Here is a 23,950-nt window from a genome sequence, read left to right as displayed (position 1 = left end):
TAATAACTATAAATGGAGTATAACCTTTAAAAACAGACTCACTATATTGTACACTTGTAACTTACATAATGTTGTACATCAACTATACTTCAATAAAAATTTTTTTAATTAAGAAAAAAAGAGCCCACAGGATGATGATTTTCTCTTGTGGCAGCGCGTTCCCAGATGAGCACTGCTAAGTTCCACTCGACCTCCTCAGCAGGCTTGTGAAAAAGTCCCCGTCAGAGGAATTCCGCAGCAGTCAAGCAGACAGACATCCAGGAGCGTCAGCTCTGGGTTTGAAGAGGAGAAAATATTCCAAATGAATCTGACGTGTAAGAAAGGCTGAGGGTCTGGGCCTTCAGGTTCAGGAGGAGCCAGTGGGGTTTCTTTGTCCTGGCAGGACTCAGTTTTGAGTTCTGTGTGGATCTGAAGGCGACCTGAAGACAGAGTTCTTAAGCCGGAGGCGAATGAGGCAGCGGTGATACCCGCTTCGGGCTCAGGCAAACACCGGTGGTTGATCCTGGTGAGGGGGCAACGGCCTAAACCAGCACCTCTTGCAGGAATGTGTGTCTTGGGCCCTTTGGGCCTGGTCTGCCTGGGTGACACAAGTTGTAATCTGTAAACAAACTCACTAATGCCCCAAAATGAAAGCAGCAGGACTCTGGCTGCCCAGGCATCCTGGGAGGACACGGATCAGACCCACAGAGCAAGCGCAGGCGGCCCCCGGCTTCCTGCACCGTCAGATGGAGAAAGTCCGAGGTGCCACAGCCCGGGCACACGTGCCCGCCTCAGAGATGCAAACTCTCCCCTCAGCAGTGCTTTCACATCTTTTTATTGCAACCCACAATAGGAAATAGTTTTCTGTTGCAACCCAGCACACACACGTACAAAGTTTCATGAAACAATACTTATTCTACAAAGTGCAATGCATTATTTTTTATTTCTTTAAAAAAATGCTGTTGCAAACCAATAAACTGATCTCACACATGAACAGTTCTGCACATAGTTTAAAAAGCACAGCTTCAACATTTACTAAAGCCATACAATGTGCCAGACACCATCCTAACATTCATTCCTCTCTGAATCTTCACAGCAACCCTTGTGATTGAGATTATCTCCCTGATTTTACAGATGAGAAGACGGAGGCTTAATTACTGCCCAAGGTCACAAAGGAAGAAAGTCAGCTGAGCAGGGATTGGAACCAAAGACTGCGGCCAGGGCCGCAGGGTCCCATCACCCCACTACCCCAGCTGCAGAAATTCAGGGCATCCTTTATGTCCGTGTCAGAGCTTATGCCTTCCCCCAGGAGGTTTCTGCAAACACTACTCTGCAACATTTCTCATAATTCCTCGGATCAGTGTCATCAGCTCCTGTGCGGGCAGACAAGGAATCCCTGGGGCTCGCTCTGCTCTGTTAGGGTAATCACGCCATTTGAGTCATCGGTGATTTTTTTTCCTGAGGGAGAGGGTGGGGAAATGAAGTCTTCAGTTTGGGAGAGTAGACTGGCCAGTGGCTTGTTTCTGTTCTACTGTGAATCCTTTATCTTCTGTGAGGTGATTCTCAGGCAGTTATGAGTTTAAAAGATACAAGAAAAAGCCACATGGGTTTTGAGGCTCACAGATGGAAATCAAAGGTGAGGACACGTGCACGTAGTTGCCCTGGAAAATCACTCACCAGCCACCACTCCTACTCAGAGGACCCCGATCCACTCTCTCCCCTCTCCTCCTGGGGTGGCTCTTCACCCAAAGGGTCCCTTGGTCCAGAAACCGGTCAGACAGAAGAGATGTGCAGGAAGATGGCTGGACAGACTAACAGTTTGGCTCCCCTTCAAAAAACACCTTCCTTGTTTTCTCAGTGCTCACTGGCTGGGGAGGCCAGAGGGGCTCACGGTGGGCACACCCCACCTCAGTGCCATGCGGGGCCAGCAGCACACAAGACCACAGTATCAGCAGGCATCAGGGGCCACCTGTAGGGCGACCCCTGCCAGTCCCAAGAGGATCCTCAGACTTGAGTGTGAGTCACCGTCACCAAGAGGACTGTGAAAATCCAGATCGCTGGGCACCCCCTCAGGGTTTCTGATTCAGCAGGTCTGGAGTGGAGCCCGAGAACCTGTATCTCCAAGAATCTGGGGACCACACTTTGAGATGCACTGCCTCAGTACATCACCAGCAAGGAGATTCACCAGAGGGGTTCCAGCAAAATCGTCCTCTCTTCACATTTCTTTGATAATTAAAGGCCCCTTCTAAATTGAAACCCCTCACTTCTACTGACTGGCTCACCCTCTAGGATTATGTACTATAAACTCTGAAGCCAGAGTAACTTAAACCCATTAATTAGCCTGGGTCTGGGGTTTCTGTGTGACGCCGACTTCACATAGGTGTTTAGTGAATTACATTAAACACTGCTTAATTTAACTCCTCAAGAAAGTGGATTTTAACTAAGCAAAAGCTGGTAATTTAAGGTGTCTCACTTTGGGTTCTTCCAAGAAGAGTATCACAAAGATGAAATGGTATGATTAAAAAGAGACATAGCTTCAGCAAAGGGTGTTGGGAAAACTGGACAGCTGCATGTAAATCAATGAAGTTAGACCACTCTCTCACTCCATACACAAACATAAACTCAAAATGGCTATAAGACTTAAACATAAGGCAAGATACTATAAACCTCTTTGAAGAAAACATAGGCAAAACGTTCTCTGCCATAAGTCTTAGCAATGTTCTCCTACAGCAGTCTACTCAGGCAACAGAAATAAAAGCAAAAATTAACAAATGGAACCTAATTAAACTTAAAAGCTTTTGCACAGCAAAGGAAACCATAAGCAAAACAAAAAGACAACCTATGGAACAGGAGAAAATATCTGCCAATGATGCTACTGACAGATTTAATTTCTAGACTATATAAACAGCTCATACAACTTAATAACAAAAAGCCAAACAACCCAGTCCAAAAATGAGCAGAAGACCTGAACAGGCAATTCTCCAAGGAAGACACACAAATGGCCAATAGGCACATGAAAAAATGCTCAATATTGCTAATTATCAGAGAAATGCAAATGAAAACTACAATGAGGTGTCACCTCACACCAGTCACAATGGCCATCATTCAAAAGTCCACAAATGATAAATGCTGGAGAGGGTGTGCAGAAAAGGGAACCTTCCCACACTGTTGGTGGGAATGTAGTTTGGTGCAGCAATTATGGAAAACAGGATAGAGATTCCTCAAAAAACTAAAAATAGACTTACCATATGATCCAGCAATCCCACTCCTGGGCATATATCTGGAGGGAACTCTAACTTAAAAAGATACATGCACCCCAGTGTTCATAGCAGCATTATATACAATAGCCAAGACATGGAAGCAACATAAATGTCCATCAACAGATGACTGGATAAAGAAGCTATGGTATATTTATACAATGGAATACTACTCAGCCATAAAAAAATAACAAAATGCCATTTGCAGCAACATCAGTGGACCTGGAGATTGACATTCTAAGTGAAGCCAGACAGAGAATGAAAAATACAAACTTATTTACAAAACAGAAACACAGACAGAAAACAAACTTATGGTTACTAGAGGGGGAAGGGTGTGGGAAGGGATAAACTGGGAGTTTGAGATTTGCAGATACTAATAATAAAATAAACAAGTTCATACTATATAGCACAGGGAACTATATTCAGTATCTTGTAGTAACCTATGGTGAAAAAGAACATGAAAACGAATATATGTATGTTCCTATATGACTGAAGCATTATGCTGTACACCAGCAATTGACACAACATGGTAAACTGACTATCCTTCAATAAAAATAGATATGTACAAAAAAGGAGACGTAGCATATGCATTTCTACCCAAATCCACTTTGTGTGCAAGATGTTACCAAGCCCATGCAAATACGCATAGATCTGTTTCCTTTCTGAGGCCTTTTGCATGGTCAGTCTGGTTGCTATGAACACAATCCGGAGGCTGACAGGTGGGCAGGAGTCACCTAATCCAACTGGCCCCATCACCTTCCTCTTTTTCTGCTCCCCAGAGCCCACATTCTGAAAGACTGTGGCTACTACTGGCTCTTTTTCCCACGCACACAACATTCAGTGCCGCCGGGACTCCTGTGTAAGACGTCCTCCTCCGTTAGACGTCTGGGCGCACTGAGGAGGGCTCAGGGATACCTGTTTCTTCCTGCATGGAGGCCGGGCTGACGACCAGTCACTGTGCCACCGAGGACAGCCATGTTCCTTAGTCATTGTGCTCCTGGTAAAATGTTTTCCGTCTCAACAAGATGAAACAGGAAGAACGCAGAGGGAATTTGGGGGATATTCCTATATTCTGAGCAGCATTTTCACTCTGGCTTGAGAACTGGGGAAAATTCATTCTTTCAGCCAAAGGGCTCGTAAAAACCCAGAGGTAGAATCATACAGGATGTGGGAGGGAGACTCTCTGAGGATATAAGTTCTAGGCTCAGGTGTAAATGATGAGTTTCTATTTTTAGGATTTGAAAAAAGTTCAATACATCTTCAGCACGATCTGCTGCATCCTTTTGAAACTCCATGGGGGAAAGAACCAACTTGGGTCACTTAAAAAAAAAAAATGCCTTTGAAGATGGGGTATCGTGAAGCATCCAAAGACTTAAAAATATTCCCTGAGTCCTAGTCTCCCTTCCCTGGCAGGAGGAACAGAACAAAAGTGCTGTCTCCCAAGGGATGGATCCCTGAGGGGCAGGAGCAGAGCCAGAGCCTTCCAACTGCTCGAGAATCCTTCAACAGCCACACTTCTTTCATAAACAAAACAAAACAAAACAAAACAAAACAAAACAAAACAAAACAAAAAAAAAAGAAAGACACGTGGGTAAAAAAATGGTATAAACTAGATTTAAAAACAGCATTAAAAAAAAAGTTCAGATGTCAGCCTTGACTATGGCATAAATAGCACAGCAGAGGCAGGTCAAAGTTAACTGATTTAGAAAAGGTCGCAGGGTTCTTTGGTTAAACATCCGGGGGATGGTGGAGAGCTCCTCAAAGCGGCGCCCTAGGATGTTTGGAGAAGTGTCCAGTGATTTCCTCTGACTCTGCTTTCCGCTGGGTGGGCAGAGAATGGGTCTCTCCCCTAGGCCCAAGCCTAGAAGCCAACTCTGCAGACTTGATGAGTTATTCTGTAGCAACTGGGAGCCCATGAGGATGAGGGAAGGGACTCAGGCTGCAGAGAGAAAGCCAGAGGAGAGAGGCCCGGCGGGTCCAGCTTGTCCAGGAGGGGGCCGTAAACGTCCTGTAGAGGTGACCCAATAAAAACTTCACTCAAGAGAGGGAGCACACATAAATGGCCTTTAAAAGCAATGAAACAAACGCCCCGACAGAGCATGCTCTGGTTGGCCTGGACAACCGGCTCTCCCCGCCGGGCAACGCTGTGAGAGAGCAGAGCTCAGTCAGAATAGGTTTTGGAAAAATTTTATTGCATTTTGTTTCCACGTGGAAGCACGTACAGAATTGAAAAGAGGCAGCATGTTCCACTTATTCTTCTGAAAGATCACAAGGCTAGATGAGCCCTCTCCCCACCCAGGGCTGATTTGATAAACCTCACCCCCACCCAACCCAAGCAAAGGATTAAAAAAAGGTCTGTGGTGATGGCTTAAAAAACAAATCCACGTGAGAAGTGTGAGAAGTCACGGAGGGTAGGTATTCGGACTTCTGCGATTTCTGCATTTGATGCGCACTCCACCTCCCCTCCCCAGCGCTGTCTTCAGGCCTTTCCTCCTCCAGATGAGGCTCCACACACCAGTGTGCACATGGAAAAGCTCGGTCTTGGCGCTGCAGACTCAAGTGCCAATTCCAGCGGACAGGATGGCCATCTCTCAACTTCTTCGCATCGAGGTCAGCCCTGCACCAGGACCGCAGTCTCCCAGGTTAAAATATAGACCAGACATGGGTATGTCCACATTTATGGGTCTAAAAAATCTCACAAAGTGAACCCACTGCAGAGATTTACAAAACGAGGAAGGGGCTGACGGTAGGACTGGCTGTTTCACTGAGCAGTAACACGCTCGCTACGAGAGGGAGGGAGGGGGCGGTAAGAGAGTCAGCAGACTGTAGCAAAGGAAAACGTAGCTTGCCTGAAACTGTATAATTTTCTTCTTCTTTTGATTGTGTAAGGCATTTTGAACTGGAAAAACTTCTTTCCTTCACATTCTTCCAAATAATCAGTTGGAATATAATTCGTGATTCAGAATACAAATAAGACCCCTTTCATTTCCACCCCACAACCCCCAGAGTCATTCTACACAGCCGGGGCCCATAAAGTACAAGGCAGGCAATTGATTTTGGGAATTAGGAGGCGAGTTATGTTCACATGGGGGCTGAGACTGCCATGTTCAGGGCCCTTCTTAGGACTCCAGCCCTGATCCCGGCCCTCTCATGCCACAAGCGGTAAGCATCCGTATTCGGTGAGGTTTTAAGTCCCATCAGGGTGCCCACCACTGCCTCCTAGGCAGGGGGAGTCCCAGGCCCTCCTGGCTCTCCTATGCATCCCCAACTGGGCATCCAGGCTGGTCCATCCACGCACAAGTGTCACGACTCAGTTAGTACGAGGGGGCATGGCCTGGAGACAGCGCCTTCCACGTTAGTCATGCCAGACAGACAGCAGAGAGGAAACCAGAGGCCAGAGAAGTGATTTTAAAAAGGAAAAAAGAAGAGCAGCTTCAGTCACCAAAAAAATAGAAAGGATGATCTTTTAAAAATAAAACATAGGGAAATTTTTTTTTCTCTGCAATGTTCAGCCATTTTACTTGAACTTGAGACATTAAAAAAAAAAGTTTTAGAGTAGTTGTTTTGCTTTTTCGGTTTAAACATTCATGAGAACGGATTGGATGGTAGTGCTGGGATGTGGTTTGTGTCTGAGTGGCAATGCTGGTCAGGGGTCCTTCAGACCACATACTGGTACGGGTCTGCCTTCCCTTGGTCTGGCGTGGCAAAGGGGCTGGCCCAGCCTAGAGAGAAGGGGTGGCCAAAAACGGCTTTCATGTTCATCCATTTTGTTTTTTTAGCCCATCTTCTCTCTTCCTTTTTCAATTGTTCTATTCCCTGAAAACAAGAACAATCATACTTTCAGTCAAGCACTTCATTGCTGGGGTTTGGGGGGAGAGATATCCATTAGCTTGAGGTAGAGTAAATGCTTCCTTTTTAAAGCCATAAAGCTATCTACGTAGTACATTTTTCTTCTCTTTCTCTCATAAAAAGTGTTTTAAAGAATCATGTTTTTGTGAGGGAGGGTGGGCACACAGGCACATATGTATAAGTCCGTCCAGAGAGGGAAGGACAAATCAGCAAGGTCAGCAGGCCCCTAAGCCACTGCTCCTACTTATGCAATCCGGTGTGTGGTGTTAAGCGAGTCCTTGTCGGGTCTCTGCAGAGGCACTTCCCGCCCGGGGCTGGGCTGTGTGCGGGGAGCGCTGTGAAGGCTGGGGCGCGGGGAGCCTCAGAGATGGAGGGGGGCTCAGGATCATGATGGCCAAGGATAGCCGTTAATTTGAGATCGGTTCATGGGAAGTCTGAACCTACTATGACCACTTTGCAGACAAAAAAAAAAAGGAACAAGTCAAACGACTGCTCTGGTGTAGTTAGTCCCGCCAGCCTGGGAGGCCAAGGGGTGCCCTGCTTGGCGGGGCTGGCGAGGCACCGAGGAGAAGGTGGAACAGGAGGGAGAGGTCACCACAGAGGAGGGAGGAGAGTGATTAGTACAGGGTAGAGGGACCGAACAGAAAGACCGCTCAGTCTCAGCCCCAGTCCCGGCAGAGGCTTTCCTGTGCTCCTCTGGGGAAAAGTGCAACCCAAGGCCACCTCAGCAGCTGTCACAGAGCCTGCACCACCCCCGGGGCCCAGGAATCGAGCTGGTCCCTCCTCAGGAAAGATCTGGTCAGCGGGCGGGGCCGGAGGGCAGGAGAGCGGCAGCCTGGCAGTAGCCTGGCCGGGGTCTGTCTGCCGTGGTCTCTGTGAGGGATGGCCCAGTCCGAGTCTCTGTTCACAGCCCAGCACCCTGGGACCACACAGGTCAAGGGCAAGACACACTTTCCCACGAGCTGCAGGCCCTCGGCTCCGTTCTCCTGTTCTTTCAGCACGACTCCCTTTAGGAATGGTCTTGAGGGGAAAGAACAACCAGGGCCGTGAGAGTTTGCCTTCTGGCTCCCCCAGACCACGGCCTGTGTGGCCTGGCGGTGTCCCAACAGTGGGCGGGCCAGTCACCTCTGGGTTCCCTGTAGGCCTTACGCAGAGAAGTTGGTAACACATTGCTTGGATACACAGCTTGATCTACAGCACTGGCTACTGCTTCTAACAGAAGAAAAGATGCCGAGAGGCCCCCAACCTCCTCAACCATCGGGAGCATCATCCCCCCTTCTCTGCACACTGATTTTCCACACCCACAGGGACGTGGCCTCAACAGCAGCGGCGAAAACTATGTTTTCCTACGAGTCTCCATCTAGGGCTGACCACCCAAATGGCCAAAGTCCCCCCACAAGGCCCCTAGACAACTGTTGAGAACTGCCACCTGAAGGCGACCTCAGGCTGCCAGGACAGACTCGTGACCTCACAACTCTGTGCCTCACCTCAGAGCTAAGGGCTGCCCCTTCCTCCTAGGGCCCCTTCCTCGGACCCCAAAGCCAAAAAGAAGAAATGCCCAAACCACAGGCATGGACTGACCACCTCGAGGCGTCTGGACACCTTAGGAAGGCTGAGAGGTAGCAGCAGTGGCACCAGGGGAGTGAGCTGGCAGTGGCTGCGCCAGCAGCTTCCAAGCTCCCAGAGGAGCTGTGAGCAGGGGGGCACGTAGGGGCTGGGAGAAGGTAACAGACGGGGAACAGAGACGGCCCAAGCTGAGGTGACCTAGGGGCCAGGCCAGGCCTTGTTGCCCGAAGCTCTGGGGGCCCAAGCTGGGCTGTCTCCTGACTCTGCCCTCAGGACCCGGTCATGAAGGCACCTCCTCTGGGCAGCTGACCCTGCCTGTGCCACCTGGGTCCGGGTGCTCTTGGTCCACCACCTCTCCCCAGGGCTGTGGCCACTGGATGGGAAGGGCATCCCAGTGCCCAGCAGAATGCCTGACACAGTGCTGTGTACAAGACAGGACCATCAAGGGAGGATGGAAGGGCTTGTGGCAAAAGGAATTCCTCACGGAGGCTGCTGGGGCCCATTCCTGGTGTGACCTGAGTGCCAGCCCCAAGTGGGTAGGACTCGTGTGTGTGTGAAGATCCAGTGTCGGTATGGACAGTGGAATGTGCCCTGCACACCTTGGCTGGCCACTGGGCTCCCAGGTCGGGTCTGTGAGCAGCCCTCCTCAACCCCAGCTGAGGAGGCAAGTGCTGGGCAGGCTGTCAGCTTACCGTTTCGTCCGTGCAGATGGAGTGAACCTGGGTCCCGAACATCACTGACGTGAAAATGAGGAAGAGCAGCCCCTCGAAGCACAGCAGGATGAGGAGGATCACCGTGGTGGGCGGCGAGAAGGAGCTGCACTCTGCAAGAGACGGGACACGTGGGGTCAGGGCTGCCAGCTCCGCACCCTGGACTCCACTCTGCCTCTAGCCCCCCGGGCCCGGGCTCCTCCTAGGCGCCACGCCTCTCTGGCCTCCACGCTGTGGCGGGGACTGTCCTGCCCCACACCTGGCTGCACCAGCTCTCCCTTGGGGAAGCCCTCCCTGGCGGGCCAGGCCTTGTTAGGCTTCCCCTCCCTAACACATCATCCTTTGTCTCTCTTCCCTGCCAGGGTGGAGGTCTGTATCCTGGTGCCAAGCACAGTGCACAGCACATGGAAGGACCCAGAAAAGACTCAGGGCTGAGGCACGAAGGCCTGATGACACCACAGGGAGACCCTCCTCTCCTCAGAGAGCAAAACGCAGGTTGAACAGCAGGGAGGTCTTCAGTCCAGGCCTGGTCTGACTGTGAGTTTTCTGGGCATTCCTGTGCCTCTATCTTCTCCTACGCCAGGAGGAAGAGGAGGATCACTCAGTGGCTTTGGGCTCTGAAGCTTGGTGGGGGCAGTCTACCTGCCAGGGCTCGGCCCTGACCCAGGTATGAGGTAAGCTCCACGGGGAAGGCCCCTCTCGGGAGCATGTGCATCATGAAGACTGTCAGTCCTGAAGCTGGGGAGTCAACAGAAGAGCCACCTGGCCTGGAGCAGGCACCTGCACTCCCCCGGCCCCTGCTACCAGGCCACTACAGCAAGGTTTGACCAGATGTGTGGTTTTATTTTAGGCAGAGTCCCTTGTCTGAACAAAGTCTAGTCAGAAACCCAACTCACTGAGAGAAAAACAGAGGTGCTGAGGGAGATGGTCGGGGGTGAGTGGGGAGGGGACCCCTTCTCTGGCTCTTCACCACCAAGGCAGCTTCTCAGGAGAGCCCTGGACCACCCAGGAAGAAGGGGGCCCTAGCTGGTGGCGCTGGCAGCACGGTGTAGGCCCCCTGGTGAGCACTTGCTACCCAAGGACGCCTGCCCTTGCTGGTAGTCACCAGGCCTGTCACACCCGGGCTGCGGCCCATGTTTCTGGCTGTTCCAGTGCTCGGGCCTGTTTTCCTGTTGGGAGGGTCTGATCCTGCAGGGCAGAGCTGGACGTCACCGGGCTTTGGGAATTCAAAATGCCCCTCTGAGCTGCCCTGCTGGCTCCCTCACAGGAACGTCAGGAGGGGGAAAGGGGGTTAAATCTGGGAATGAGCTTGGGGAGAAACTGGCACTGAATGGGTGGCAGGGTAAGAACATTGCGTCTAAATGCCTTATCGCCTCACCTTTCCCTCAGAAGTTACCACTTCCTCATGAATTCCCTTCTGGGTTCTTTGCTGGGCAGGGCGGGGCTAGGGTGGCTCAGCAGGCTGACGGGCTGGCCCTGGGTGGCCACTGCTGGGTCAGCTGCCTGCCTGGCTTCTGGGCCGGGCGGGGCTGTGGGCAGGACAAGGTCTCTGAGGTCAGGCAGACGCCGGGGGATGGATCCGCACCAACTCCTGACCATGAGCTCTAATGTTCTGTTCCAGCTCTGGTGTCATTCCTATCCCATGCACCGGGAATCACCTGTTTCTTCCTGTCCCTGCTTGATATCTGCTCCTCCTCCTACACCCCTAGGCTCCAGGAGGGCAGGGACTTCGTTTGGCTCACTGCTGTCCAACTAGCCTTGGTGCAGTGCCTGACAACTAAAGAATCTGGGCAAGAGGTAGCTGTCCCTTCTGCACAGGGGGATGACTGAGAACCCACGAGAGAAACTTTGCACAACTCGGCCTTGGCCTCCCACGAGCACGTGGCAGGGGGTGCTCCCTTGCTCCCTCCTGACCCACAGCAGCTGCCCTGAAGCTGTGGTCGGTCCTCCATCCTTGCACAGTTGCCAGTGTCTTCCCCCTCATGGGCTGCCCTAGGAACTATAAACGAAGCTTGGAGAGGCAGGAACCAGATTTTAGGAACATGGAACTACCTCCCTACCCTTCTGTGAACATCACCCTGGGGCACACTGCTTGCATATGCTGGATTGCCCCCCAGCTCATCCAGGGCTGGGCAGCGATGGTAGGAACTGGCATATCCAGCCAACTCTCAGGCCTCCACTCAGGACTGTCCAGTACCTTCCCAGCCTGGCTGCCACAGGAACTGGGTGCCTCAAGCCACCTCCATCAGGAACCCTGACCAAAGACAATCCAGAGCACGCGGAGAAGACGCTGGAGCCTTCCAGGCAGGGCAGGACTGACTGCTCCGCTCTGAAGCTTGAATCGCAGGCCCTCCTCTTAGCCACACGACTGGGGAACTGGCTCATTCTCTGTGAGCCCTAGCTGCTGTCATCTGCAAAACGGGATGCATCTTCCCTACCCGGCAGGTTTGTTGTAAGGTTGAAATAAGGACCATCTCAAAAGACCTGTGTGCTCTTTGCGGTATTAATAAAATGGCCCCTGCCAGCTCCACTGCCCCATCAACACACCACATGACTCTCATCACTGCCACATCTGTTAACCTGACGACAGGTGAGTGACATCTGAGATGAAACAGTGTCCTTGCTGGACTCCTCTACCACGTCGCCAGGCCACATGTGGAGTTGAACTGGGTCCCCAGGGCCTAGCAAGGTGAGCGCACTTTCAGCTGCTCACCAAGGAACCTGCTGGCGATGCGCCCAACTATCCCAAATGGCATCATCTGCAGAAACCCCCTCGCCCCACCCTCTCCTCATCTCCAACACTGTCCAATGGCCTGACCTCCCCTCTTTGGCTTGTGCCAGAACGGTGGTGGTCACGAGAGTGAAGAGACATGATGCTATGGACTAAACTCTGAACCGCCCCCTCAGTTCATATGCTGAAGCCCTAACACACCCAATGTGGTGTTATTTGGAAATGGGGCCTTTGGGAGGCAGAGGGTTGGAAGAGGTAGTGAGGGTGGGGCCCTGTGATAAGATTAGTGCCCTTATAAAAAGAGACACCAGAGAGCTTACTTCTCTCTCTGCCATGTGAGGACAGAGGCAGAGATGGCTGTCTGCAAGCCAGGAAAAGGGGCCTTATGAGGAACAGAATCAGCTGGTATCTTGATCTTGGACTTTCCAGCCTCCAGAACTATGAGAAATAAACCTTAAGCCTCCCAGTCTATGGCATGTTGTTATGGCAGCCTGAGGTGACTAACACACCTGAGGCTCTCCTCCCCTAGGATGAGGTCAAGCCAGGCAGAGCTGGGGGCAGGGTCAGGGAGACAGAAGAGGGCACGTGAACAATGAACAGAGGCAGGGAAGGCCTCTTAATATCCGGTTGGGAGCTAAAGATACTGTCCTTTTCACAGCCTCTCAAGATCTAGGGAAAATAATAGCAAGAAAATGCCTAAGAAGTCAGTATGTGCAGGAAGAGCAAAACTTCTAAAAGATGATGAAAGGATCATCAAATGGGAAGAGTGAATATATGACGTTTCTGCTCAAGACACTCATCTCACAGCTTGCAGGGGGGAAAGATGCAGCCCAGCAGGTGGCCTCGCTTAATTCCTCCAGTATCTACAGTAGTTCCCCCATCTTCTGCTTCCCTTTCTGCAGTTTCTGTTACCTGTGGTCAACCTTGGTCCAAAAACATTAAATGAAAAATTCCAGAAATAAACAATTGGTAAGTTTTAATGTGCAGATTGTCTGAGGAGCAAGACGAAATCTCATGCTGTCCTGCTCTGCCCCACTGGGACGTGAGCCAAACTGACTACCGTGGGATCAGTGCTTGTGTTCAAGTAACCCTTAATCTACTTAATAATAGCCCCAAAGTGCAAGCCCAGTGATGCCTGCGACTCGGATACTGTCTTACTGTACCTAATGTATAAATTAAACTTTACCCTGGGCATATATGTATAGGAAAAAACATAGTATATACAGTACTATCTAGTTCAGTGCTATCCGAGGTTCAGGCATCCACTGGGCGCCGTGGAATACATCCCCTGCAGGCAAGTGGAGACTACTGTATTAAAAAATTTAACTTATTTTTTTTATTCTTAAACTTTTTAAAATAGTATTTATTTTTTAGCTTAGGATTTATGCTGTCTTCCTCAGCATTTGAACATTTAAATGAGATACTCTAAAAGCAGGAAGAATTTGTCTATAATCTTAATGTAAATTGGCGATTAAGCAGTTAAAAAACAATAACCACAAAAAGTCAAATTAACACAAACCATCCACGTCCTAGCCAGAAAGTTAAAAATGGATTTCCGCAAGGTTGGAATAAGAAGCCCTTCAATTAAAGTGCCTTGCTTTAAGACACAGAAGTAACAGCTCTGCCGGCACGGCCCCTCCTCTGGGGAACGCGCCTCCTTGCTGGGGGCCTGCACTCCCCCTGGGCACGCTCAGGCTAGAGGGTCTGTCCAACTCACTACTTTACCTGTGGAACTGACTTTAAGGGGCTGCTTTTTTTCGTGAAGAAAGATTCGGACCTCTGCTGTTTCTTCCCTGGTCAGTCCAAAGGCTTGCAGGAGATCTAATAAAATGAGGTTGGCCCCTGGCACCAGGACGGAAATAAAGAGCCCACCCCGCTCAGGTCACGCACCCCCCGGAGCAGGGAGGGAAGCCCTGGCACATACTCACTTGTCCAATCTTCTTCAAAGCAATGCAGGAAGTGGAATCCCACCATGATGAGGGCGTGCAAGGAAATGAGAGCTATGTACATCTGAAACAGGAAAGCAGTGCAGACGCCATTGTTGTGAGGACCTTCTGGTCATGGAGGCTCCCGGGCTGGGACGCTCAGAACCTTCCACTCAGGAACACTTAGGCTGAGGGCTGGCCAGGACGAGGGCCAGAGAGGCATCTGGTGATTCCCCCACCGGTCCCACGCCCCCAGCCCCAGGTCTGAGGTGAACAGCCATTCACGGGGAGTGTGTGGAACAAAAGCAGAAACGTGTGTGTCACCACATGTGACCCAGGCTGCCCGGGGGCTCCAGGCCTGCGACTCGCCTGAAAAGCCAGCACTGAACTGCCAACGGCCCCTCCAGCCCTCACTCTAAATACACTCCACCTACCTGCAGCTGAGGGAGGGTCTGCTGTCATCAGCCAAACCACCTTCTTTAGCTACTTAGACTGGACTTCTGGGATGGGAGCCCAGAACACAGCCCTTGCTCGAAGCTAATCAGCTCGAGTCAGTCTTCTAGACGCTCAAGGGAAGGGCTTAGGAGCAGGCACTCGAGGAACCAAGGAGGGCTCTGGCAGAAAGGTGGAGGTCTACATGGCCAGGCAGTATTCAGAACAGCAGCACAGAACATCGTGAGTGCTGAGAATTTTCAAAGGAAAAGAGCGCTCCGTTGCTTCATGGAGGGTGGGGCAGAATTCGGAAGCTGACTTACTGTAAACAGGACGAAGTACTTCTGGTTGTTCTCGCCGACACAGTTATTGACCCAGGGACAGTGGTGGTCCATCTTCCGAATGCACCGCTTACAAACACTGAAAGAGCCGCAAGGCAGACCTTTGGGGGTTTGGGGGTCCTCACGGAGGCAGGAGGGCCCAAGGGGACTCAGAACCCACACGTCAGTGCCACTCCTCGGAAGTGGCCCCTTAAGCACAGCCTGGTGTTTTGCTGGGTATGTGTTCAAGGGGCTTGGAAGGCAGGGCCAGGACACCCAGGGTCACAGTCATCCCAACCAGGGGGACAGTCATCCACCTCCAAGGCCTCTGGTTTAACAGAGAAATAGGCTGAAACTGACATGGCTGAGAAAGAGGCCGCTCCCCTGAGGTAACAGTGGGCTGAGAATTTCGTTTACTGAGAGGTCAGAATGAAGAAGCAGTTTCAAAAACTTGACAGGATGAGATGGGATACAGCCGCTCCTCATTTCCTCTCAAAGACCAAAACCCTGAGGGCAGGCTAGGTGGAACTTCCTAGGGGTGTGGCTGACGGGAGAGAGTCTAGAAGAGTTCAGAGTGGGGGCAAGTGCAGGTGTCACAGGGTGTCAGGAAGTCCCCCTCAAGGAGCCTTTTAGCTCTAAGATAATGGCCACTTGGCTGAAAACAGCAGAAAAGTCACCTGAGCTTAAGTGTTGATCACAAATCCCATTAATCTGCAAATTACTAACTTGTTATTGGCATCATTTTTGGATTGTGACTCTTTCAAGTTTTGATATTTAACAGCAAACGCCCTCCCCACCCGTTTTTGGGTGATAGAAATAAGAATCTGAAACAAGAATACAAGGCTAATAGGGGCTTGAAAACAACTACTCCCAAAGCTGCAGCTCAGAAAGACCCATTTGCCAACAGATAGGAACAATTTTTGATGAGCCTTTTCCAATCCATTAAAATAGGCTCCCTAACATTTATCTTGGGGGCATTATTTGTTCAAAACAGTTTGAAATACTATAAATACAAGCTTGGAAATAACAGAATTAGGTTTTTTTTTTTAAGTTATTTAGTTCACACCAGCTTTTCTTTCTACTAATTCCCATAACTAACTTTATCTCAGATTCTCACTGAAGCGCGCTGTGCTATGATGGACGGACCCTGCAGGAAGGGTTGGCTCGGGGCCCTGCTGAGAGGACAAGGCAGTCTTGTGCTCACACATGGTGCTTCCTGAGCTCTGGCTGACCCACTGGCAGGGCAGGGACAGCGAGGAAGGGGGGTGCTGTTCCCAGACTACAGGCCAGGAAGCACAGACCACTCTGAGGGAGGGCACCCCCACACCCCAAGGGGGAGGCAGGGCTTTTTCTAAGCACAGCATGAGCTCTGGTGGCAAGGCAAGCCTGGATCTGCTGAGCAGCTACCTTGGTCAGACTGCATGAATGCCAAGCCTCAGGTTCTCCACACACAGGACATAAGTACTGTTAGAAGGAAATGTGAGAACAGATACTGGGCCTGGCTCAACGAGTCAGGGAGTCATTCTGGTCTCCACCCTTGTTCTTTCCACAAGTTCAAGGGGCCATGCTAACACAGGAGCATGGGGAATGGGCACATTTCAGAGATGCTGACCCAGCTCCAGAATCTCCTTGGGAGCCAGAAAGGTAGGGTAAGAAGAGGATAGAAGAAAGGGACGTGGAAGGACATAAAGAGAAAGCCAGGTACCAGCAACTCCACTACCCAGTCACATCTCCCTCTCTGTTATCAATTAAGAAAAATTTAAAAATAAAATAAATAAATAATGCTTGTTCCCCATATATAACCTTGAAAGTACAGACAAATAGGCAGTAAGGAGGGGGCTGCCCCCTGTGTCCTGGGCATCGGCTACCACATTCCCATGTGGAGCCACCCCTATAGCCCATTTCTTGCATGTCCTTCCTCAGCTCTGGGGTTTCTTAACCTCTTCCTGCCTGGGGAACTGCTGAGGGTAACCACTCTCCTGCCCTGAGCTCTTGAGCAGTTTCTCTTCTACCTGCACTTATTTCTGAAAGGGGTTTCAAGTGGGTGTGTGGAGGCAGTGTTTGCTCAGCAGCAGAGAGATGCCAATGGCCTGACATCCTCCGAAAGCTGTCCAAGAGTTTAAGCAAGTGCTCATGGCAAATCCGTCCTTGCTCTCCCCTCCCAGCCTGTCTGAAGACGCCAAGTGTGAACCCTGGGAGGGTGGACTTCACAATGGGCTAAGACTCACTGGGCAGCCAAATTAGAAAACTACTCATCCTTCAGGAAGCCGGGCAGAGTACAGCCCACTGAGAGCTGCCAAAGTTGTCCAACATGCTGCTCTCCGAGTTTCCTATTTGCAAAAACATGGAAGCCAAGATGGCACATCTCCCTCTGGCTTACAGAGTTGTTCAGAAGCAGACTTCTGGGCCAGGGGGTGGCGCATGTGGTTGGGGAAGGTCCATCCATGCATGTGGCTGGGGGCACTATTCAGAGGCTGATTCATCCACAGTTCACAGACACCCAGCCTGAACGGCTCTGGGGCTGGGGAACACTGAGGGCAAGGCCTGCGGGTGGGTCCCTGAGTGGGCCGAGTGAAGGACGCCCAGGCCCAGGTGGGACTGCCCACATCCTGCTAGCTCTCCACCACAGGCACTGTCCCTTACGAGGAGGAAGACAAAATGTGAGCCTGTCATACCCTGACATCCCTCTGAGAATCAGTCACCTCAGAGCCGGCCTTCCTTCCAGCACCCCCAGCATGGTGGGCAGGGCTTAGCGGTGTCCCCTCCCCAGACACAGCAGGGCAGCCCAGCACAGTAGCCACGGCAGGCTCCTGAGGGCCTCTCTCCACTCTTGCCACCTGGCAAAATCCACCTTCTCTGGGGCTCCTCCCTGTACCAATTTGAGTGTCTCACAAGAAGATGCTGGGGGCTGCTGAGCTCCCAGGGCACCGGGATGTCCTAAGCATGCAATGAGGGTCACTGAAAAGACCAGACATCCTAACTGGAGGTATTTTGGGGTTCCTGACTTCAGGGTTTCCCAGGCTGCTCCCATTGTTTTAAATCCTGGTTTTATGAGAGAGCGAGCTTCCCCTCCCATCTTCCTCCAGGCCCCCTACCATTTTCAGGCCCCAAAGCACTTCCTTCACAAGCCTGGAAAAATCCAACAAGTTCCCCATCTCCCGGGCATTCAGGTTCTTTTGGGCTTGTGCTGCCTCTCCAGGGATGTACGAGGCCCTTCCTTGGCCCTCAGCCTCCAAGGAGCAGGCTGAGGTCCTCTTGCCCACCCAGAGTGATAGCCCTGTGTCCTCTCCCTACAGCAGCACTTGCCAAACTGTATTGTGGTGGACAAGTGCCTCTGCCCTGCCTGGGCGGGAGACCCCGGGGTCAGGGCCATGTCTCATCCACCACTACAGCCCAGAGCCAAGTCCGGGGCCCCGCTTAGCGAGGGTCCGTGAAGTGAAGGTTCTGACACTGTAGATGGGGAAACGGGCTCCACCACCTCAGGCTGGGATGCCCCAGTAGAGAAAGAGAAGACATAGCAAAAAGGTACCAAAGGGACCATGCTGCACACACTGGTTTTCATCTCACACCTCACTCGCTATGATGAAAATTACAAGCAAAAAAGGCATCTACAGCATGCTAGCCCTGGCTCAGAAACCAGGTAGGGTGAGGCAGTGCAGGGTAGTGGAGAGAACACGGCTCTTAGATCACTTTGGACTCTGGGCAAAGAAACTTAGCTTCTCCAAACCACCCTCTGCAGAACTTGCCCTGCTCTCCCAGGGTCAGGGGTGATGTGTGTAAAATGCTTTAAATCCAATCCTAGTCTGATACAAATTTATCAGCAACTATAACCACAAGAAAGACAAGAATGTGGCAGTCCACGACGGACTCAGCCTCAACGTGTGTGTGTTTTTGGGGGTGGGCAGGGGTGTAAGGATTTGCCAAAGTCTTGTGCAAGAACCTAAAGTATAAGCCTAACCCCTTGGCTGTCCACATCAGCATATCATCCCCCACCCCAAGGATTTCCACATGCTTCCATGGTCCTCAATGCCAGAATGAAAGCAGCCTGCTTGAAAGGAAGACCCACCCATGTACCACCGGGCTGGAAGGAACACCTACAAGTCCAAGGGCAGGGAGTAGCTGTGGGACCCATCAGAGCTCAGGGGAAAGAGTTTAAATCCTATGGACTCTACTGGGAGGAGGGGAAGCAAACAGCTAGGCACAAACATGTATCTGCCCCTTCACCTGAGCAGGAGGACTGGCACCAACCTCCTCTAACCGGACAGTAAGCCCCTCGGCTCAACCAGCACAGATCCAGCTCTGTCTGATGTGCTGGGGAGTCCGCTTATCCAAAACTGTGGGTCCCCAGATGGCTTGGACCACCACGAGCCATCACAAAGGAGCAGTTGTCAGCACACATTTCCTGAGGCAGGAACAGGCAACGCACAGGCATCCTCACTTGAGTTCATCTGAATCAGCAGCTCTTGTTTTGCTCAAGCTGATTTGTTTACTAGCACTCAAGAATACCTCCCTCGATCATCCTGGGGAGAGAGGCGAGGAGGAGGTGGCGAGGAAAATGCCAGGCGGTAGAGGAAAGTAAAAAGAACCACTGTGGTCACCCGCGTTCTTTCTGTAAAGTTGACACCTCCCTTTTTCTGGTCTAGCCTGTATAAACCCAGCACACCCCCGACGCTCACACGTTCCTCCATTTACATAGCTTCTGCTTACTGAGCCAGTGCCTCGCACACTTATTCCTATTTAATCCTCCCAAGCGAGGGAGGAACAACCCTTTCTACAGAGGAGAAAGCTGAGGCTCTAAGAGACTCGGTGTCTGGCCCACTGTCCCCCTGTGTGGCGGGGACAGTGTGGCCCTTCCAGCGCTGACCTCTCCAGCTCCAAGGCTGCTCCGCCACATGGGGCTGCACTGAGGAATGACATCATTCAGGTGATGAAAACAGCTGGCTTCCCAAGCCTCGGGGTGACAGGAAAAGGCGAGCCTGATGCCCCCGACTCTGGCACAAGAAGAAAGCTTTAAATGAGTTTCTAACCCAGATCTCAGAAACAAGCTGACCCAGAGACAGAAAACTCCACAGGAAATGGCAATTCCCGTGGGCCCTGCTCAGCCTCCTCAGCCCTCATCCCTGAGAGGGGGTGACTAGGTGGGGAGGTCTGCAGATTGCTCTCTCTCAGACGGACAGAAAAACTTACATATGGTTACATTAAGTTACACAAGTCATCTCCAAACTGGAGCCCTAGTAGAAAGAGCCCAGACTCAGAGCCAGAAATACGGGAACCCAATCCTGTCTCTCTGTGCAACCTTGGAGCAGCCACTTAACCTCCCTGAACCTTAACTCCTCATGCAGGGAGAGTCATTCCTATGGCAAAGCTCTCTCTTGGGTGACCATGAGGACAATGATGAGACAGGGCAGGCTGCCGGGCCTGGGACACAGCAGGTATCAGGAGCTGACCACGGCATCTGGATGTTGAGACCAACCGTCCTCTGCGAGGTGGGCAGTGAGGCCCACACAGAAAAGCCACCTTTCAGCCACCAGGACCTCTCACCAAACCCAGATGCTTCCACATGCTCACGCTGACGAGGGTGCCTCCCAACCCCACCCCAAACACACACCTTAAGTCTGAAAAAGGGACCAAGTGACGTGTCTGTATTTCTAATTTAGTATTTAAAGTTCCCTTGTATTAATAAAGTACAATATTTAGATAAGATGTTTTTTGTCGAGAAGAGTCAAAACAACAAACCTGAAAACCAAAAGAGAAAAATCATCACAGATAAGATGGGGAAATAGCTTTTTTGGCCAGATTCTACAGCTGTCACAACCTCTAGAGGTTTCGTTTTAAAGAAAAGTCTTTCTTTTCTTTCAAGGACAATCCCTTCATTTCCCCATTTCCCTGTAAAACTTAATTTAAGTGAAATCGGGCCTGCCTTTTAAATGTTTCAAGTGCTAGATGTTCACAGAATGATTTTCTAAAGCTTTGTCTCATGTGCCTTAATAAGGTCATAAAGCTGTGAGGGGGAAGAGCAGGAATCCCCCCAGTCTCACAGATCTGGACACAAGCAAGGATCCGTGCGGGGTCCTCCAGCAAGTGTGGCAAAGCCAAGTCATGAAACAGGTGTCCTGAGCCCAAACCAAACGGCCTTTCCCGTCTAGGGAGCCTGTGATGGGGAGGGTGAGTCACAGTGGTCACTCCGTACCTGGAGCAGGGGACGTTCACGAGGCCTGCTGCTGACGGCACCATGGGGGGAGGGTCTGCTCCAGAGCGGGTGTTGGGGTGGGGGTGGGGGAGGGGAGCCCGGACCGGCACATGCGTACCTGCAGTGGTGGGCGCGGTCGGGCTTGATGCTGCAGCACTTGGGACACTTGTACACCACCTGCCCCGGCTTCAGCTGTAAACTCTCAATGAATTCTTTAGTGGCATTTCCTTTGGGCACTGCCCCCTGTAAGAAAGAGGAAAGGTGTCAGGGCCGGGCTAGGGGTTCCCTTAGTTCTGAGACGGTTCACAGAGGTGACAGTCATGTGAAAGCAACAACTCCACACACACTGACAGGACATTTTCACCCCAACGACATGCGGGCTCTGTTCAGAGTTATGCCAACACCAATGATAAGTTACTGACAAAGAATTTCTACGAGGAAAAGTGAATGATTTTCCACACTGGACAGCTTCACTGCTCCTGCTAATTTTCTCTTTTCATTTTACTAAAATTGTTTTCATTGAATGCATTCTCTCTTACGTAAATATTACAGTAAGGATTCGACTCCCCACTACTTTTTTGTCACATTAGATTTCCCAGTGAGAGCTTTGGTCTTTGTGCATTTCTACTGGCGAGCATCATGTCTAAGAGTCCAGCTTTCCCAGGTCAAGACTCACAGCTCTGAATTTTACAAAGGGCTGTTTAAACTGGAACCAAGTTTTACTCTATTTTTTTACCAGTACTATTATTATGAAGGATTGGTAATCTGTGTTTATTTCTTATGAACCCACAAGCAACTGGGAGCCACTGCCCTCATATATTCAACTTGCTCTCTGCACTGAGATGCTGAAAACAAGACATGACACAGGATAACGATCACCTCTGTGGTGGGGAGGCTGGGAGTGGGAAGAAGTGCTGGTGGGGTGTATAAAGAGGCTAACTTGTTTTTGCAATTTTTTTTATTTTACTTCCCGTTTTACTGAGACATAACTGACATACAGCACTGTGTAAGTCTAAGGTCTAGAGCATAATCACTGGACTTATATGCATTGTCTTTGCAATGTTTTATTTATGAAGCTGGGAGGTGAACACATGAGTGGTCATCATATTATCCTTTTCATCCTTTCAACTACTATCTCAAGTATTTCATTAAATTTTTTTCTAAAAGTTCAAAGAAAAGTGGAAAAAAAAATCTGGTCTGCAAAATACAGCCAGATGCCAGAAGAGTCTATCATAGAAATTTTATTATCATTTTATCTTTTGGGGAGAGGTAATTAGGTTTATTTATTTAATGGAGGTACTGGCAATCGAACCCAGGACCTCATGCATGCTAAGCACACGCTCTACCACTGAGCTATACCCTCCTCACCTACCATAGAAATTCTAAAAGCAAACAAACTTTGGTAGGCAAGGACTATATGGTATGTCCTGCGCCATTTAGCATGCAGTTCTTGACGTTAAATATGCCATAAAAGTACACAGTATAGACAAGGAAACATGTATGACAGATTCTTAAAGGGATAAGTAGATTCCTAAACAGTATGTAGACTACAAGTCCATTTTAGTAAAGACTACATACACACACACACACACACACACATATCCATGCCAAAGTGTTAATGGTTATCTCATGCAGTAAAATCACATGTAATTTTTATTTTCTTGACTACATTTCTTAAATTATGAACATGTGGCATTTTCAATATGGAAAAAACTCATTTTAAAAAACAAGCACAGCAGGATACGCAGAGCATACTAAACTAATTGTGATAATAATTTCATGATGTATGTAAACCAAATCATTATTCTGTGTATCTTAAAATTATACAGTGTTGTATGTCGATTATTATCTCAAAAAAACTGGAATTAAAAAAAAAAAAAGCAAAAAAATATACTCAGGAAGGAGCTAGCTAACCAAACTAGGAATGTGACTAACTTTCCTGAATTTTGTAAGCAAAGTGTTATGACTCGTCTTATCTTGAGATGTCTGAGGGTCCCTTTGAGGCAGCAGTGAGGGGCCAGGGTCTGGAAGTCTTCACAAAGGCAAGGAAGGGCCCAGACCACCCAGACGAATGGATTTTAAAAGGGGCTTAGGAAGGGCACTGGCCCCGGCAGAGGACAGGATTGCAAAAAACCCCAGAGGATCTTATTCTGAATTCTCTTTAATGGAATAAGTAGTTGAGTTTATGCAATTGTGTGACCTTTTGTGGATCCTGAAGCCACAGACCCACATCTGGAAGTTGCTACTGTCACATGTACAAGGGGAAAGCACTAAGGAACATCATTTCCCCAAGGAGATGAAGAAATGCGGCTGTTTTCCTAAATGAGGGTCCACTTTTGTTTTTTTCCAGTCTAGTGTTTAAGGTCCCAGCCACCAGAATTTGCTGTAAACCTCAGGAGACCCCCCTCATAAAGGGCTACAAGAGCCCCACAGCGCCAAGGCCACTGGAGCTCTCATCTGCTCCTCTCAGGACCGCCCGCTTGGGCAGACCACGATCAGAGACATCACTCAGCAGTGCAGCCTTTCCAAAAGTTTCCCCTCGAGTGACTTCATTTGCATAAAAACCCCCTGGAAGCTCAGTCTCAGCCAGGCAAGGCCCCACCAGCCCAGGGAGCCTCTCTCGCAGAGCCAGAGACCAGCCGGGCCAGCCCCCCAGACTGAGGAATCTGCGACACAGCACTTTCTAGTCTCTTTCTTCCTTCTTTAAAGGATAAGCTCTTCTGGGCTCATCTCCACAGATTTCAGAACTTACTCGTTCAGAGTAAGGAATTTTGTTCTGCACAATTCTGAATAGACAGCAGGGAGTCAGATGACCCATGGAGACATTTTTGCCTGCGCGAAGACACAGCTTCTACCTTCACCACCCGGCCCCACCATTCTCACAGGGACGGCTTGAAGCTTCCACATTATTGCACCCAGGAGGCCAAAGACAGAGTTTTTTTTCTCATTTCCTAAGTAATACTTGTTCATGATTTAAAAATAATTTACAGA

General features: G+C 50.1%; 1 protein-coding gene across 4 annotated transcripts in view; it reads right to left on the bottom strand.

Annotated features, from left to right (window-relative positions):
* The window catches only part of ZDHHC3 (zinc finger DHHC-type palmitoyltransferase 3), a 59,910-nt gene that overhangs the window by 8,863 nt on the left and 27,097 nt on the right, over positions 1–23,950 (bottom strand). Inside the window, exons 3-8 of one of the 4 annotated variants that reach the window (XM_031470148.2) lie at positions 21,078–21,202; positions 14,773–14,869; positions 14,021–14,102; positions 13,818–13,913; positions 9,344–9,474; positions 5,408–7,052 (exon numbers count right to left, since the gene is read on the bottom strand). In XM_031470148.2, the coding sequence (XP_031326008.1) occupies positions 6,894–7,052; positions 9,344–9,474; positions 13,818–13,913; positions 14,021–14,102; positions 14,773–14,869; positions 21,078–21,202 (690 nt within the window). In that variant the 3' untranslated portion in view covers positions 5,408–6,893. Of the gene's footprint in view, positions 1–5,407; positions 7,053–9,343; positions 9,475–13,817; positions 13,914–14,020; positions 14,103–14,772; positions 14,870–21,077; positions 21,203–23,950 lie in introns of those variants that run through there. The other 3 variants (XM_031470145.2, XM_010982769.3, XM_031470147.2) reach the window with 3 other exon arrangements.

Source organism: Camelus dromedarius, chromosome 17, assembly GCF_036321535.1.
Source record: "Camelus dromedarius isolate mCamDro1 chromosome 17, mCamDro1.pat, whole genome shotgun sequence".
NCBI lineage: Eukaryota > Metazoa > Chordata > Mammalia > Artiodactyla > Camelidae > Camelus > Camelus dromedarius.
Note: the sequence above shows the minus strand (reverse complement) of the source record. Positions and strands in the feature narration are given on the sequence as shown.